Below are 18,924 nucleotides of genomic sequence, written 5' to 3' on the forward strand. Positions count from 1 at the left end.
TTGTCCGTTATTATTTAAAAATAAATAAATAAATAAGAATATTTTAATTCTTATTAAAATAGAATAAACATATATTATAAAAATATTTTAATATTCTAAAATAATAATATATATACCTAGGGCAATAAAATAACTAAAAAACTAAAAATGTTCGTTCGACGATCGATTATCCTGGTGACCAATTGTATTCGGGATTAATCCACCGGATACCCCCAATAACAGTAAAAATGAAAATGATTAAAATGCTAATTAAATAGGTGGTTAAAAAAAATGTGGGGTCCGTCTTGGTATTATACAACATACGTTTAATAGGCTCATTTGACTAGTAGTTAAAAAATGTATATAGCTAAAAGAACTACTTAGTTTGGGATGTTATATTACATTTTCAAACATTTTGATGTTGCCTAAAAATTGTCATCAACATAATAATTAAATAATTCGATTTCCTATAAATAAATAAAAATTAAGTAGTCTAAATATTTTGAACATTTAAAAAAATGATAATTTAAGTAACATGGACTGTTTACAGTTTCTAGTTTCTATAGTACATACTTTTTGAATTACATTAAAAAAACTAAAAACGAGTAATGAGAAACCGCGGATTTTTGATAAATTAAAATTTAAAATTCTCATATTTAAGCGCTCATAAAAAATATTTATAAAATTACAATAAGTTGCTTTCATATTTCTAGTAATCAAAACATATAACATGGGACCTTGTATTATATTTTAAAACCTTAGGTGTTAATATTAAGAAGGAGGAAAGTAGGTAACCATTCTGCTTTACAGTCGGAGCAGAGTGTTCCTCGTCATAGTGTAGGCCACTGTAATGAATGTGTTAAATTTGAATTCATCAATGATACGAAAAACGATTGAAGACAGTCTCAGTCTGTTTGCCTATATTACTAAGTGTCTAAGTACCTACCTAAACAGCTATACTTAGTTATGTACTTTTTGCTATATTAACGTAATTTATTTTATTATAAATACGATAACCTAACCTATTCTTACCAAAAACAATGAATTTATATATTATATTTACATTACATATTATTGTTATTATATTTTGAGTAAATACAAAATTACTGTAGAACAGTATGAATAAGATCGTGGTATAAATACGAGGCAATAGCTTACAATATTAGTCTAGTCTAAATACTTCGAGAATGTAATTGTGTACATAAAATATAATAATAATGTTAAATTTCTAAGTCATTTCGAATAATATTTTTGAATTACAACAAAATAATTAAATTTGTTAATCTTCATTTAAATATCCAATTTCGAAAATAATAGTCTTATGTTCTTTTAAGATGATAATATAAGAAAAACTTATGAGGAATCATGTATTATATTTTTAAGCTTTTAAAGACAAAAATTATTACATTGTCTACTAATATGCTTTTATAAATATTTGATGAATATGTCACTGCAATTATTAATTTTTAGTTACAAAAAACACAAAAATAAAATTTACTACCTCAAAAAAGCTCTCCACGTTTAAGACAAAAACTAGTTTTGCATATAAATTTCCATTTTTCTAACTTCCTTACTTTATTTTTTTTTTTTTGATTATTTTATAAGTACAGTGAATTTTTCGCTACTAGAGTTCATTCTTGAACTTGAAAAATCAAATCATTTTCTCTACTCTAGAAGATAATAAGTAATGACAGACAAAAAAAAAACACACCATAAAATCAATACATTATACATTCATCCTTCTGCTTAAAATTTAAAAAGTTAAAAATGTCAAAAACATATAATATGCATATTTAATATTTATGAATAAAAATCTCAAATAAAACAAAAATATTTTGAAAATGATATATGCCATGTCCAGAATATGCTAATACAAATTCTTGGTGAAATTTTCAATGACATTTTTTTCTTAATTTTTAGTTTTTTTTCTTGATTATTTTAAACTAGATATAATTTTCTCTAAATTTTCTAAAATCAATAAAGAAATAGTTTCTTTTTCCACAGTTTCCTTATTTTTTTCTGATTGTAAAATATAATTTTGATGAATACATAATATGTACTTATTTATTTTAATATAAGATTTATCCATTAGTATACCTTAAAATATACAAACATAATTCACTATACACAGTGAAGTGTTAAATTTGCATACTTCTTATACAATGATGTGAGGATTTTTTGTGTCAGACGTCAACTTTGAGAGCAGTAAAAAAGCTTGAATGCTTTACTTTGATGGTCAAAAGTAAAATAAATATACAACATTTTTTTAATATTAGAGATTATTTAAAAAAAATAGTGATTAATGAAATATTAACGCAAAACCAGTTTTTATCAAAATAGGTAGTTGTTTTGTTATAATTTAAAATTTAGCTACTGTTCATACTTTAATATTTCACTAAATATTCATAATTTTTAAGCATTTTTTATATTTGATATTTATACTTAATTTTGTTTTTTTTAAGCTATTAGTTTAAATTTTTTAGTTATTTTATTTAGTATAAATAATAATCAAAATCAATTTCATATTGAATAAAATATAATCAATTTTTTTTTCTCAATCAAAAAGCTTTAAAATTAGTAGTAAGGAAAAATGTATATATTCAATACAATTATAAATTAAATGATACTATCAAAAACTTAATTAACTATATAAGAACTTAAACAGTTAAATTTACTTCCTTTAAAAATGTTAACATAGATATAATTTGTTAGCCGTTATGGAATTGTAAACCATATTTTATATATTCTTACTATAGGTAAAATGTTATATACTAAGTTAATGAAATGCATTATTTTAACTATGTAATTAAACATTTTTCTTAGTAAAAAAAAATCTGTGCTTTGGCATAGGTAATGTTTATACCTTTAACTTTAATAATAGGTCAATTCACATTAATATTAAAGTTAACAACACACAATTAGTTCTACTGAATGCAAATTGTCTATGTTGTATGTTTGTTTTACAGAAATAACTCATGTGGATATAGTGTCCTCTTAAATAGTGTATTCATTTTTAGGTTATGTACCCCTTAAACTTAAACAAATGTATGAACATGAACATTAAAAAATATTAACTGTAAAAAGACAATATCACATTTAACATTAATTTAAAAGCATTAAAGAATATCAAGGATATTCTGTTGAGAAACATAAATATAAATAGGATATTTTAATATTGTTTATAACGACTTTTAACCCTATTAACTAATTAAAATAAAATCTATATGTTAAATCAATATATATATATATCAGCAATTACTTTAATGTATGCACAATGTATCTATCACTGATGGAATTTGTTTACAATACAATTAGAAAGTTATAATGTTTACTATTTATGATTCTAAATACTAAAATTTTTTACCTACAGAATTGGAAGTTTAAACTATCCACACTGGAATCCACAGTATATTTATATGTTTTTTATGACATATTTACATAACTACATAACTAAATCTATATCTATATTATAAATATTATTAAAACGTCTTTATCAGACAATTTAATCCAATGATTTGTAATCACTATATGTAGTTGCTAAATACATTGACTTAAACATAAGATATATACTTTATTTTACAATTTTAGAATGTAATTGTGTTTTATATACATTTTAATTGATGATAAGAATGATAAATAAAATTATGGAATTTTCCTTGTACATAAATTATCATTACTTTATGTGATAATTTTAGTATTCTATGTCACTTAATATAAAAGAAAGTATACATATGATCCATTATGCCTAGTATTACTTATAAATTATTTAACTAAATACAATATAATAAAGAAGAATATGTTTCAGTATAAATTATAATTTTAAGTAAAAAAAGATAGTAATATATCAATGTCTGTATTACTAAATGATTATTCTAGTTTAAATTGTATGTATATTGGAATAGTTATAAATAAACATTTTTTTTTTATTGAAACATTATTTACAATCTGTATTTACATATTATATAATAAGTAAATTGGATGAGATTTGATTGACAGGAGGGGGAAGTCATCCAATAGCGATACTTCGAAATAAACATAATATAACAATACATTTCATTTCTACACTAAAATGAAAACTATACACATATTTAAAGAAACAAACCTCTTAAGACCATAACATAATAGAAATAAATATTATTTATTTGGATGAAAAATCAAAGATCTGCATAGGTATTATACCAAATTCTAATGTATTACTTTTCAGCTATTATGATCAGAAAATATTTATTATTATTTTTTATTATACACATATAACACATAAAATCAGTTGAATTTCTGAAAAATTAAAATTATACATAATACCATGCTTTTAAAATGTAGAAACTATTGTCATCAGAAAAAAAAGTTATTTGGCAATAACTCAATTTGGACATTAACCAAAAAAATCTGAACTAATGTTCATTATATAACTCTTCAATATAATTTTCCATATCACCATTAAATATTTATCTACTCCTGTTTTTTTTTTTAACGTTAATGCTACTTTAAGAGCACTGTTTATCAAAATCATGTTGATGTTGAACATTCATTTTACCGTAAATTAATGAAATTATATCTATATATTATAAATACTATAAAACAAATAGATTATCTTAATAAATATTATAGGATTTATTCAACATTGATAAGATACCAAAAAAAAAAACACATTTCCGTTACCTAATTAAATATGGTGATAGAATATGTACCCACTTTTCTGGGTTATGTAAATATATAGTTATATCAGTATATCAATTATCATTATGCTTAATAACTTTGTTATAAAGTATAATTTAATAGTTATACAAAAATAGTCAATTCAGCACCTTGCATACAATATTATTTTATTACTTTACACAATATTTTCTATTATTTGTTCAAATAATCTTATGTTTGTTAGATATTTATAATATTTATTGATACATTATAAGTGTAACAAACAATTATTTAAAATTTATTGCTGTTTAAATCGTGTAGATTGGTTAATATCACATAGGATATTGAGTTAAAAATGAGTATTAATTTAACCAACATTATTTTTCCTTATTGAAAATATTTCAAATGCATTTAGAGTATTTAACAATTGTTTAATTTAGAATACAATTTAAAAAAAATACCACAAGTGGTTTATATTTATTTATATACCTGTTATTAACTCAAAAACTTTAAAAGAACCATTAAAATATTCAAACTAACACTAAATTATGCCTATACCTACCAATAAGAAAAAATTGAACATTATATTTAAAATAGTGACAAAACATATTTAATTATTTTTTGAACTTTATATGTACTACCTAAAAATTTAAAATAATGATCTGGTATTATTTTAAAAATAATTCCATAATCACTATCTAATTTATTAATAATTATAGAACTATTATAAAACATAATGACTTCAAATAAGTTATAGACAACTAGATAAGGATACTTTTAAAATATGCTTTTAAATAATTGTGTTATATTAATTTAATACCCATAGTTATTATTATAATAGATAAATATGGTGTATAATCAGCATGGACTTTTAACTTAAGAAAGAAAATATCAAGCCAAATTATAATGTGAGAGAACATAATATACTGAAAGATTAATAGTAATTAGTCACCAATAATAAAATATAGCTTATTTTGCTAACATCTTTGGCATTCACATGGATACATTTTTGTTGTCACTTAAAATCATATCATAGAAAGATTTTTTTACTTAGAGATCAAGCAGCTTTATATTAATACTTAATTCTTATATTTTTTGAGATTGTAACTTATTTTGGGTTTAGATTATTATTCTATAGTAGATTAAAATTAGATTCTAAAATTATATTGTTAACTGTTGGTTTTAAATATTATTTAATTATAAACATTTGTTTTATGTATATTAACTTTTATTTAAGAATTATAAGAATTTTTGATTTACTATTCTTATAAGATATAAATAAAAATAAATATAAATTTCGATAGTACCTATCCACAAATAAAGAAATGTAACCAATATATTATATTTATGAACGTTTTACTATAAAAAACTTTAGTAGTAGACTTCAAAAATAAATATATGTAAATAGTTTAATAATATAAAAATATATTGCATGGAATAAGACTACAAAACACAACCAAAGTATTCAGTGAAAGAAAAATTATATTTTTTTAGCATTTATTACCACTAATTCAGTATTTTATTTTCATGAGCATATTTAATTCAATTGTTAAATAACAAATTGTATATTATATTATTTTTTTTCATGACCATAATATACAGAAGTATAATAAATAATTTCAAAATGGTCAATTTTCATATACATAGTTATTTGACTTGGAAAATTCAACAACATTCTATTTCTAAAATATAATTTTTCTGAATATAGAAAATATTTTTAATGTACATGATTGTTTTATAAGTAAACCTTTTATGACAGCTACATTTATAAAACACTCTATGGAATCACTTAAAAATAGTTTACACTATGGTAATTTAAAGGTACCACCGTTGGACAGATAGATATGACAATACAAATATGTGAATATTTGATTATTAAAATTTAAAACTAATTATGAAACAATTTATTTTTTATCATTATTATAATAGTAAAAAGTAAAAAGTCTGGTTAAAAGTAATATAAGAGGTTATAACTGATAATGAAACAATGTACCGTTAGTCTAACGGTTAGACTATGATTATTATGATTTCTGAGTACCTATTATGTCTAATACATGTTATGAATAATATAATATATAATTCTATATTACCTACTCAAGTACTTCTCTGGGGCGCTAAAATCCTAAACCCATAAATAGTCCAAATTAATATACAATAGCCCCAAGTCAACATTTCTACTTCGTAGGTATGTAAAAAAAAATTTGACAGTCTAATTTTACCAAAGGAAACATGGGAAAACATTGATAGTACAATGAACTAATTTCTAATAATTTAATAAACATTTTTACAATTTGATAAAAAAATAAATATGTTACTTGATTTTGTTTCCATTGGTATTACCTACATCAATATGAAAATAATATTCAATTATGTATGATAATACATTTTAAGAATATACATAGCCACATAGGTATATAATATAACATCAATGAATAAGCACTAACTATCTTTTTAAAAATTAAACTATTTTCTTTTTATTGAAATAATAGGTAAAAGTACCTAATGTATTCTAGCTAAAAAAAATACATAGCTGAAGCTAATTATACTGTATATAGATAGACACCTAAAACTGATACTATAAAATCACCGCATGTTAACATTTATAAGATAGAATAGATAGATATGATTAATTTGACTAACAAATTAATCTAAAAACTTTAATTTAGTTTTAAAATACCTGTAAGCAGATGATCAAATAAAATATTATAAATAACCTAATATGTAAATATTTTTTAAAGTAGGTACCAATTAAACTTTAAGATTAGTCAGTACAACAATCAATTATCTATTAATGTTTATTTTTGCTTAACTAGGATAGTGTAAGTTTCAATAGTTTTCTCTTGCATTCTAAACTATAGATTAGTTGGTACTGAGTTTTGAACTAACGATGGTGCTTGATAACATTGCCACCTTATACCATACATACCTTATAAATGCATATTAATTAATGAATTATCTTTTAATTAATCTAAGTGTATAATATGATTTACATAATATCCAAGAATAGATAAAATAAAAATTATTTATTAGGTACATCATAATTCATAGGTAATTAGTTTTTAATTAAAAAAATATTTAAAAAGTTCAATACTGAAAATTAAATTATATTTTGGAAAATAAGAAACCATACGTCGAATAATGATCATGAAAATATAATATAGGTAATGTAGTGTGGTCTTACCATAAATTTGTAATGACTATCCTCTTGAAAACTGGCTAAAGATGAATACTTTTTACTTGCTATTTCACGTTGCTACATACATGTAAGTAGATTTAAAGTAGGATAGATTTTCATAGATTTTTAAACTGCAGTATCAACGAGGTTCAGTGTTTCATGGCATAAGTCACTTGAAAAATATTCAAACATGGGAGGTGTTGGGATGAAACAAAATAATAGATGCTCGTTAGGACAGCAGTCTGGTTGATCGTCGGGCACACCGAGTGTAGACATCGAAGGTATCAGTCATGTTCTTCTCATTCGGCTTTAGGACACCGGACAACAATACGAGATATACTATACAATAATATTATTTATACACCAAATCACACAAAAACTATTTCGGTTACTCACTATTTTAATAAAAATTTAGGTAATAATAATGAAAATTTAAAAAATGATTCAATCATCATACAGGCGCACAGCACGGCACGGCACACGGACTACCTACGAAACGAACACACTAACTTGAAATGAAACGTGAAAAAATATTATGTACACAGGTAACGTACATAATAATAATAATAATGATAATAATAATTTTTCGTATATAATATACAACACACACACACATACATACATATATATACATGTGTGTATTTGTGTGTGTGTGTGTAATTCATATGTGAGAAGAACCCACACTACGACCTGTAGATAGTGAACTGTAGTAGTAATAGTATGGTAGTAATATTAGTAGTAGTAGTAGTATTAGTAGTAGTAGTAGTAGTAGTAGTAGTAGTAGTAGTAGTAGTAGTAGTAGTAGTAGTAATAGTAGTAGTAGTGTTGTATATAATACAGTGATATATATATATTATGTACGACCGATTGTATAGACTTTTATCACTAGGCAATTAATGTGGACAGGTTGTGCACATCAGAAAACCAAAAGTTTGATTAACCCTTTCGTGATAAAACAATACCGGCGACCCGAGCCGGTACCGGCCCGTGACGGCTGATCGACGTTTGAAATAAATTTATCGCAAAAATGACGAACCAGTGGAGGCCTCCAGCTCGCAATTTTTGACTTTATTTTAAACTTATCACTTAAATATTTTTAAACGTATCTCACAAATACTAAGGTGGTATGGGCACGATTTTCTTTTTATCGTCGATTATATTTTATTCTCAAATGTAATCATTTATTAACTTTATTTATTTATTTTTCGTTTTTTTTTAACATCAATAGATATTAGAAAATATTAAATATTTAAATGGAGGTAATATGGGGTAGGTATACTAAGTATGTATAAAAAAAAAATAATAATTTAGGGAAAATTGTGTACAAGTTTTGACTGTTTTTAAATGGACTAAATTATATTTTTGTACACTTAACATTGTTTTTTGTAGAACATAATTGCTACAGTTTAGTCGATATATTTTGTATTAAAAAAAATAAGTAGGAATTGTTTTGAGTTCTCCAAGTTACAAATACGCCGTCACGGTTTTTGTTATTCTCTATTGCAATCATTTTTGAACGGATTACATACCTGAATAAAAATAAATAAGTAGGTACCTAATTAATAAATATCAATATTTATTTATATTATCATTTGTATTATTACTAATACCACGAACTAAGATATATCTTAGTTCGTGCTAATACTATAATTGTCTATACGATATTACAATTGAATAATCATTGTATTTTTGTGGATCGGCTGTTAAATGTTAAAAGTGTAAATACTGTAAGTTTGACGTTGGAGAAAAACGTTTACGAATATTTTAATAACTTTTAACTATTCATCGTTAATCGTTACGTTGTAAATGTATAAAATATTATTCCCCTTCTACTAGTTTTCCCGCCATTTTTGACAAGCTGAACATGATAAACTGATAATGTTAGTCGTGATCGAGTCGTTATTGTTATTTTTTTGATAAACAAAGATTTACAGGTAATTACTAAATTTAAAACTATATATTATGATCTCGTGTTATGATATTTTCCAGTTTTTGACATAGTTTTAAAAATTCTATAACTTTTGACGACGTCGTTTTTTTTTTTTTTGTTTTTTTTTCATTCCTTTTTACTATACTGCAATTGAAGATTACATTAATATAATTATAATATTAATAGCCATTACAACAACTAGAATAATTGAAAATATTAATAATAAATTTCATACAATGTTACTTCACTATATCATACATTAGTAACTGGACATATTCCGTAAATTTAAACGGTGGTTGTGTGTCGTAGTTTTCATAAATTAAAAAAATGAATAATTTTGAACACAATGATCCCGGTCAGAGTATATTCCAGGGCTCTGATTTGGCCAGTATTCAGGTGAACAATAACTTTCAAGATGACAATGAAGATCATTTGGATATACAGAGACTCGATCAAGAGGTACAGTTGTTTTTAAATATGTGTGTTTACAGTTATATAATTATATTTGTATATTTTCACAAGCTTTTATATGTTTATATTATTTATGCATTTTAAAATTATTATTCTTCAAAATTTCATATGATTGCTTACATTATTTTTAGTTTGTTTTGATAGTGCAAAATATTATCAAACATACTTTTTGTTTGTATGCTACAAATTAGTAAATTCGGTTTAATTTTTAATAGTAATAATATGTTAAATAATATGACAGGCTTTCAAATATAATTTATGCCTTTGAAATTCATCACTGAGTACAGGAATATCAAATATAGCTAGTTTAAAATCATAAATCTTTACTAACTACCTACAAATATATTATAAAAATATTAATAGAAAATAAAACATTTTTTTTCACCAAAATATTCCTTAAAATGTAATAGGTACTATACCTAATTTTTGTATAGTAAAATTACTTAAATATAATATTATCTAAAACATTAATAAATTCACTTGACACCTTCACCAATTATGTTATATGATATAATAGTTACTATAAAACATTGTATCAGTGACAGATAATTATCAAACGAGGAAATACGATAGAATTTTAATTTTAAATTAATCAAAACACCTATAGTTACTTATAGTTTTAGCAAGTATAATTTAACATGCATTGATTATATATTACTTCACTGATGACTTAGTAGTAACACACAGAACAGGGATTAAAACGAGACTACTTAACTTTAAAAAAAATTAAAATGTTTAATATTGTTTCAGCTTAAAATAGAATTGGATGAAGTTTTTAACGAAAGTGGAGCTAATATGAGTATTATTAGTTCAAGCCATTGTAGTGATGCTTCTGAAGAGGGTAATTAAAAATTTGATTAAGGAATAATATGTTAATAATTTATATTTACCGTTAGTTAAGTATGGTGAGGCAACTTGATAATTTGTATTAAAATTATTCAACTTAATTCAAAAATTTGATAGGTATATTGAAACAATTAATTAATTACATTTATTTATATAGTATTATGTAGTATTATTACTATAGTATTATGTATTATTATTATTATTATAGTATTATTAGTGTTCTAGAAGTTCCATATTACTCTTAGTATCTCTATGGTAAATCAATTTATTTAAATATGTTTTTTTTTTTTTTAATAGCAATTAGTAAGAAAACTCCAATGAATGACATTAGTTTTAAATTTAATTTAATTTATTAAAATATTTTTTAAAAAATAATTAAAATAATGTTCATCTTGAACATTTAAAAAACTAAATTGCATAAAAAATGTTTTTTTAAACTTTTGAATTTAAAAAAAAATTGAAATGTCATTCAATTGGAATTTTTGTATTAATTGTTATATATATATGTATATAAAAACTACTATTTAAATACATATATTGATATGCCATGAAAATTCTAAGAATATACTAAACTTCTGGAATATACTTTATTTATAAAAAAAACCTAATTCATAAAACTGTTAAATCAAAATCATTGGAATATTTGTTTTCTGTAACAACTTAAATATTTTATTATTTTTTAGTTTTTTCATAATTCTTAGATTATTAACTTATGTGAAATAAAGTAATTGCTTATTATTTTTTTATAATAACAATGAGAATTTACACATTTTGAATAATGGTTAATGTTTTGTATACCTACATTTTGTCACTTGGCAACCATATCCACGTGTAAATAATTGAATACATTATTGTATGCTTTAATTAAAATAGGTATAAATGTATAATATGTTTATAATATCATTGTAAATCATGTTATTTCAGAACTTGCAGAACTTGAAAGTAATGGAAGTCATTCTCGATCTATTCACAAATCAAAGAGAAAAAAAGCTTCAATGCATTCTAACCCAACCTTTCAACACTTACAACATTATATGAATACAAACTTTCAACCTGATTTTCATGGAGATGGTAATGTAATTATTAATTCTTGATTTTGTAATATTCTGATACCTCATTTTAATATTTTAGGCTCATATCCATCACCAATACCACAATACATCCCCCAAGTCAAAATTGATAAACACGGGGATAAACATATCACATCTAATGATGTTGCACAAAATATTAGCAAACAGTATGTCTATGAAGGTAACATAAATTTAATATGTCTCAAATAAATTGAAAATTTTAGTTTGCAGTGTCCAATACTCTAAAATACAAAATTAAATGTACATAGAATAAAAACATCAATCAATTATTGTATTACAAACTAACAAAGTACAATTATAAATTATAATTTATAATGTGTTATTAATGAGGTTTAATGATTATGTTTTTTCAAACATCATTACTGAAATTAAAATAAATGATTATATAAATATTATATATTGTATATTTCCGTTATTTTAACACAATGAAAATGAATACTTATAGTTTTATACATCTATATTTTTATCTCAGTTACACTAAACTATTTATTACTGTTATTATTATTATTATTATATATAAATTATAGTATATTACAGAATACTATCTGTTTTGAAAGTGATTTTATATTTTTAATTAAAAGATCAGGAGTTGTTACTAGTAGATTTTGAGTAAAGCTTTGTTAAATCATTATTCATTGATATTTTTTAACATTATCTAGCAATATCAACAGTTTTTCATAATGCTTAACAAAAATACTGAGTAAAAGAAAAAGTTATTTATTCAAAGTCCCAACCTATTTTTGAAACAACTGTACCTTTATCCAAGACAGGAATCATAAAAAAAATTATTAGTAAAACTAATGCATTACTATTTACTAGCTTTGCTTAGAATCTTAGATTTAAATAAAATGTCAAACATTAGGTATTAAATTAAAATTTTTTTTAATATTCATATTTTTTAGGAATTTCAAATGAAGCTAATTATGAAACGTTGCAAGCTCTATATGAAATGAGGCGTGGTGAAGTAAATAGATTAGAAAAAGAATTATCTGAATTTAAAATGCAAGCTGAAGCAGAAATTGATAATTTGCGAAAAAAATTGTTAATCACTGAATCTGAAGGTCAAAGAACAGTCTTGGAGTATCAGCATCAATGTGGTAATAATTTATAAATCATTATAGAAACAATTTTTACTACGGGATTTTATCTTGTTGATAACTGTGATGTTTAATATAAGTGTAAAAATTATTATTTATTATACTACTTTTAGAATAGTTTATTAAAATTCATAAATAAATATACATAAAAAAAATATATTTTATTTTATTTAAAACTTGCATAAAATAAATTGTTTTTATATAATTAATGTGTATTTGTACTGGTATGAAAAAAGATAAAATTTAGAGAGCTCGCTCTACTAAATTGTAAATATTGAGTGACCCCGTCATTGACTAGGTCAGTGTAATGAATGTAACAACTTTGAATTCTATTATAAATCATGGCATACAAAAAAAAAACATATTTGTATGGTGATAATCTTAGTTATAAAAATTGAATTTATTATAAATTTGTAGTAACAAAATAATTTGTGAATTTTTATGATTTTGATGAATTTTTAACATTTTTAATCTACTATTATTTTGCAATAAATAATATTATACTTTTATTTTGTCTTAGAGAATCTTAAAGAAAATATTGAACATTTGGAAAATCAAAATTTAGCTTTGAAGCTTAATGTAGAAACAAAAGATAAAATGAATTCTAAGGTTGATTTTTTAAATAAAATTTATAAATTGATTATGTATTATTTATAGTTTTGTTTAAAATTGTTCAATATTGATTATAGCTAAATAAAGAACTAGACACAATTCGCATTAATATGAAAACTCTAGAAGAATCACTTAACAATCTCTCACGTAATAATGGTTCGAGGCAATATGATACAAATGTGGACTGTATTGTAAATGATTTGAAAAAAAAGCATAGTCAAGAAGTTATTAATTTACAGAATCAATACAAAATTGTTATAGAACAATTACATTTTAAAGTATGGTTGGTTGTATAGTTAAAAATGTATTGTTTTATTTAGTATATTTTTTGTAGGATCATAATTGTACATTGTTAACAAATGAGCTAAAAAAACTGCAACAAGAACACCATCGTATTATATCAGAAAATAATGGTTTGATTAATAATCTAAAAAAAGAATTAAATTCAGCACAAAATAATAAACTATCAGTTTCCAATAACTATGATCATATTTTAAATTTAAACAGTCAACTTATTGAATGTTCCAAACAAAATGAACAGCTAAATAATACATTGCATAGGCTAACAGTAAGTAAAAATAAGTTTTTAAATATTAGTTAATAATATTAAATTTATCCTTTAGTTTTTATGTTTAGGTTGAAAACGAAAAACTTCATACTAATTTGAATGATTCACATGTTGGTAATAATTTGCAAAATGTTAATGATGGAAGTAACTTAGAGGAAGATTATCAGAAAAGTTTAGAATTGTTGCAAAAACAAAGAGATGATGTAAAGAATTTAACAGAAATGTTAAGTGTCAAAAATAGAAGCATTGCTGAATTGGAAAAGAAAGAAATTACATACCAACATTGTATACGTAAAATACAGGTAAATATATACTTAATATTACAGTTTTCCCAGGTAGATTATCTTATTAAAAATTAAAATGTATATATATTATTTATAATGATATTAATAATATGTTTCAGTTAGAATTAGAGAAATATTCTTGTGATAAAAGCCAAATCGGCGATCATTCTAATCATTGTGAAACACTACGTAATGCTTTAGAATTGCAATTAGAAGATACCATGTGTAAGCTAATTCGAACAGAAGAAATGTCTACAGTTTCAAAACAAATTATTGAAAATGATAAAATAGTAAACAATAATTCAATTGAGGAATATATGCATTATCATCAGTCATCATTAGAAAATATTTCAAAACAAAAAGACGAGGAAATAGAAAAACTAAAGTATGTTTCAGAGTGTTATGAAAATAGTTAAAAATAATTCTTATTATAATATTTGTAATTTAAATGTATTAGAAATCGAATGGAAGAATATATTAAAGAAATTGATGAACTAAAACAACTCTATGTTAAAGTATGTTCAGAGAAGGAGAATAGTTTAAATGAAAAAGAAAGATTAGAAAAACGTTTTGACGAATTGTCTTCTCAATTTGAAACACTAGATAAACAATATGGCACTGTAGTGAAAGGTATATTAATCATAAATTGAATAAAATAACAATTTTTAATTTTTAATTTTTATAGAAAAAGAAGAATTAGCAATTACTTTAATTGGTTTAAAAAAAGAAATGAGCGCTAATCAAGATTCTTTTCAAAAACAATCTGTAAGTTTTTAAACTATTAGTTTCATTAAACAGAAAATGTTAAATTCTATTACTATTTATCAATAGTAACATATATAGTATATGCACATTTTTATTATTTAATAATCAAATGGTTTTATTTTTTTTTTAGTTGGTAAAAGAAATTGAAGATTTAAAAAATGAGTTAATATTGCATAAACGTCAAAAAGAGATGATTGCTAAATTAAAAATTGATTTGATTCAATCTAAAGAAAGAGTATTGTCTTTGGAACAGCGATTACAATTTGAGTGTGATTCTAAAGTTGCTACTTATATTGATCAATTAGAAAAATTAAAAATAGAGTATGAAGAAAAGGTAACAAAATAAAGTTAACATTTATGCTTTATATATTTGAATTTTAAAATTTTAAGTGAAATATATGTTGTAAATTATTTAGGTTAATGAATTAAAACAAGCAAAAGATATAATTTATAAGTTAACCAATTCTGATTTACAAACTTCTTCAAAAGTAATTGATGATGAAAAAACTTTGAAATCAAAATTATTGGATTATGAAAATTCATTGTCTAATATAGAAAGAAAACATAAACTTGCCATGAATGAAATGTCATTCAAGTACAAAAATGAATTAGATGAATTGGAGATGATTTATAATAAAAAATTTAGTATGTAAAAAATTCAAAAATTATATACGTATTTAACCCAAAAGTATCAAATTGTTTTATCACTGTTTAGATGAGGAAAAAGTTGCATGTGGTAAATTAATTGAAGAGCTTAAAAGCAAACATAAGATTGAGATAGAAACATTGAACACTGTGGCAAAACAGAATGCAGATGACTATGCAAAACAGGAAATTATACAAATAGTTGCTCATCATAAACAACAGTTTGAGAAAGCTAAAGAGATTGTAACATTAAAAAATAACCACGTGAGAATACATTTGCTTAATATTTATTTTTTTACCTTTGTATTTTTTATATAATATATCTTTTATGAAATAGATTAAAGAACTTGAAATTAAATTAGAAAATGCCAAAACGGAATTTTCAAATAAGATTCGTCAGTATGAACAGTTTAAGGAAATGCATACTAGTTCATCAAACATAAATATGCTCAAACAACAAATTGAAGAAGAAAGGTCAAAATTTGCACAAATAATGACCAATTGGTCTCAAGAGGTGACTTCAGCTATAGAGAATAATAAAATAGTGTACTTTATACTTTATAATTTACAATATTATGTTTACGATTTATATTATAAGCTTTTAAATATATTAAAATTATATTTTGGAGAATTCTGTTAATTATTGTATTATATTATGTCTTAATTAGATGCGTCAGATGAAAGATAAATTATCTTCAACAGTATCCGAGTTGGAAAAGTTACAGGCAAAGTATACAAAAGTGAAACATGCTGCATTGGGTTATAAACATGCCAACCAAAAACAACATCTTGTTTACAATGAATTATTGGTAAACTGCGTTCGTTTCCTGGATGAACTTAAAACCAAAACTGATGAGCTTTTGACACATAGAGAAAATGAAATTCAACAAGCACTTGATGAATTTGAAAATGATTGTAAACAAAGACGTTTAGCATTTAGTAATTTTAATAAATTATCAAGTCTTAACACAAGTTGATATTTTGTAAAAACAATCATTCTGTATAAATGTTTTAAAATATTTTTTTTATTTACTAACCTTTATGTTGTTTTTTTTTTAATTCAACATTTTTATAATTATTTTTATTAAACATTGAAGTGTATTAACATTTATTATAATACAGTTAGTTTTTTTTTATGTAATTAAAATGCAATTGTTATTTTGTTTACTAGTTTACTTGTATACTTGTAACCTCAGCAATACCTAAAAATAAACAAAGTTTAGATTGTACCTCTTCAATGAGTAGGTAATTGTAATGGATGGGCTAAATTTGAATTCAATGATCAATACAAAATTATTACATACCATTAAAGATTAAGAATAGAGATAGTGTTTCCTAAAGTCTTAACAATATCTCACTGCAAATAAAATGTAGGTACCTAACATACATACCCCCCCCCCCCCACTCACCCAATACCCCAAAAAAAAAATGGATGACTGCTACTACTGTAACTTGTTTTAGTATCAGTAGATTAATAGTAACCTAATTAAATAAAAATGTAATGACTACCCTGAAAAATTAGAGTTTCGTATAGTCTTTTTTTTGTAAGTCACCCTTGAAATACAGGATCAAACTCAACATAATATTTATGAACACAATAATCACAATAATATTTATGGTATTGTATAGAAATAAATATTGATGCAAATTACATCAATAATTAAATCCATAGGTAATACTTTCAATAGAGTCAATAAAACTATATAGTTGCGATTATAACAAGGCAAGTTTTAATACTTACCTATGTTTGGGTATCTTAGTCTTTACATAGCCAGAAATATTAAGGTTGTACAACAGTACCTTTTATATATCATTTTGTCGTAATGTTCGCACACAATTTTGTTAAGGTTGAAAGTTATTTTTCTTCAGCCGTCGTATGAGATTTTGTACTATGAAATATGAATAGCTTTTAATTATTAATATGTATTATAAATTATAATGTATATATTTAGATATAATATTATATTCAAGATTATATTTAGGTAATACCTAACCTACCTATATAATATTTTATCGATATTAATTTACCTATTTTATTATAAATAAAATGGTGTTTTTTGAATTTTACAATACTTACGCAAGATTTTTTTTAAATATGTTGATTAATTTTAAGATATTATATATAATATTTATTATCTATTTGTACTATGAAAGTATGAACCTATTCAGTATTTACACGGTTTTACGGTAATATATCTTATTCCACTCAAAAATCAATAACAATATAATATAATAATATGGTATAAACTATAAGATCTATATAATTATAATAATTATTAAATATAAATAATACATTCAATGTTTTTGGAAAGAATTATTATATTCACCTATAGTAATAATATAAGTAAAATCATTACTTTATATCATAAAACATAACTGTGTAAGTATTTGGTGATATAGGCAGGTCGTCTTCGCTCAGAATCGTTTTTCGTATACAATGATCTACGATTTACTTATGTATCATAGGTGATGTTATTAAGTTAAAATTTAACACGCCCATTACAGTGACCCACTCGCAGGCCACTTACCTACACCTAATGTACAACCCTAGTAACTAACTCGTCTTGACCTTTTTTTTCTGACATCAAATAATTGTTGTATTTTTAATAAAATGTTAATGATATAAAATGATACGAGCTGTATATCAAAATAAAATCAATAGTAATACACTAATGCAATGTATTTATGTATCTATTTAGCCAGTTGTATTTAATTTGGATATCCGCTATTAGCACTCGCTGTATTATAGATGATATATTGACGGGTACGATTAAGATGTTCATGCTTTAGAGAAGATAATTTTGACACCTCCCAGCCATTTGCATC

The 18,924-nt window shown here is 23.2% G+C and overlaps 2 protein-coding genes across 5 annotated transcripts in view; one reads left to right on the forward strand and one right to left on the reverse strand.

Moving 5' to 3' along the window:
- The window catches only part of LOC132928207 (V-type proton ATPase 116 kDa subunit a 1), a 41,811-nt gene extending 33,343 nt beyond the window's left edge, over positions 1-8,468 (reverse strand). For 2 of the 4 annotated variants that reach the window (XM_060992720.1, XM_060992717.1), the window contains exon 1: positions 7,796-8,468. The gene's annotated coding sequence lies outside the window, so the exon portion shown is untranslated. The remainder of the gene's footprint in view (positions 1-7,795) is intronic. The other 2 variants (XM_060992718.1, XM_060992719.1) reach the window with 2 other exon arrangements.
- A 1,079-nt stretch (positions 8,469-9,547) lies between these two features.
- On the forward strand, positions 9,548-17,268 carry LOC132930415 (putative leucine-rich repeat-containing protein DDB_G0290503). Its single transcript, XM_060996286.1, has 17 exons — positions 9,548-10,178; positions 10,941-11,031; positions 11,961-12,107; positions 12,168-12,287; positions 13,030-13,224; positions 13,745-13,833; positions 13,914-14,114; positions 14,171-14,404; positions 14,473-14,706; positions 14,808-15,073; positions 15,146-15,318; positions 15,374-15,453; positions 15,584-15,787; positions 15,870-16,098; positions 16,169-16,362; positions 16,436-16,612; positions 16,767-17,268. The coding sequence occupies exons 1-17, from the start codon at positions 10,047-10,049 to the stop codon at positions 17,073-17,075; spliced, it is 3,075 nt and encodes a 1,024-aa protein (XP_060852269.1). The 5' UTR covers positions 9,548-10,046; the 3' UTR covers positions 17,076-17,268.
- The last annotated feature ends 1,656 nt before the right edge of the window (positions 17,269-18,924 follow it).

Source organism: Rhopalosiphum padi, chromosome 4, assembly GCF_020882245.1.
Source record: "Rhopalosiphum padi isolate XX-2018 chromosome 4, ASM2088224v1, whole genome shotgun sequence".
Taxonomy (NCBI): Eukaryota; Metazoa; Arthropoda; class Insecta; order Hemiptera; family Aphididae; genus Rhopalosiphum; species Rhopalosiphum padi.

Excerpts from the sequence above, each read along its gene's own strand:
- LOC132930415 (XM_060996286.1), top strand. The coding sequence starts at position 10,047 with ATGAATAATTTTGAACACAATGATCCCGGTCAGAGTATATTCCAGGGC. Across the intron at positions 15,319-15,373 it reads ATATGGCACTGTAGTGAAAG|AAAAAGAAGAATTAGCAATT; the intron begins GTATATTAATCA and ends TAATTTTTATAG. Across the intron at positions 16,363-16,435 it reads TAACATTAAAAAATAACCAC|ATTAAAGAACTTGAAATTAA; the intron begins GTGAGAATACAT and ends TTTATGAAATAG.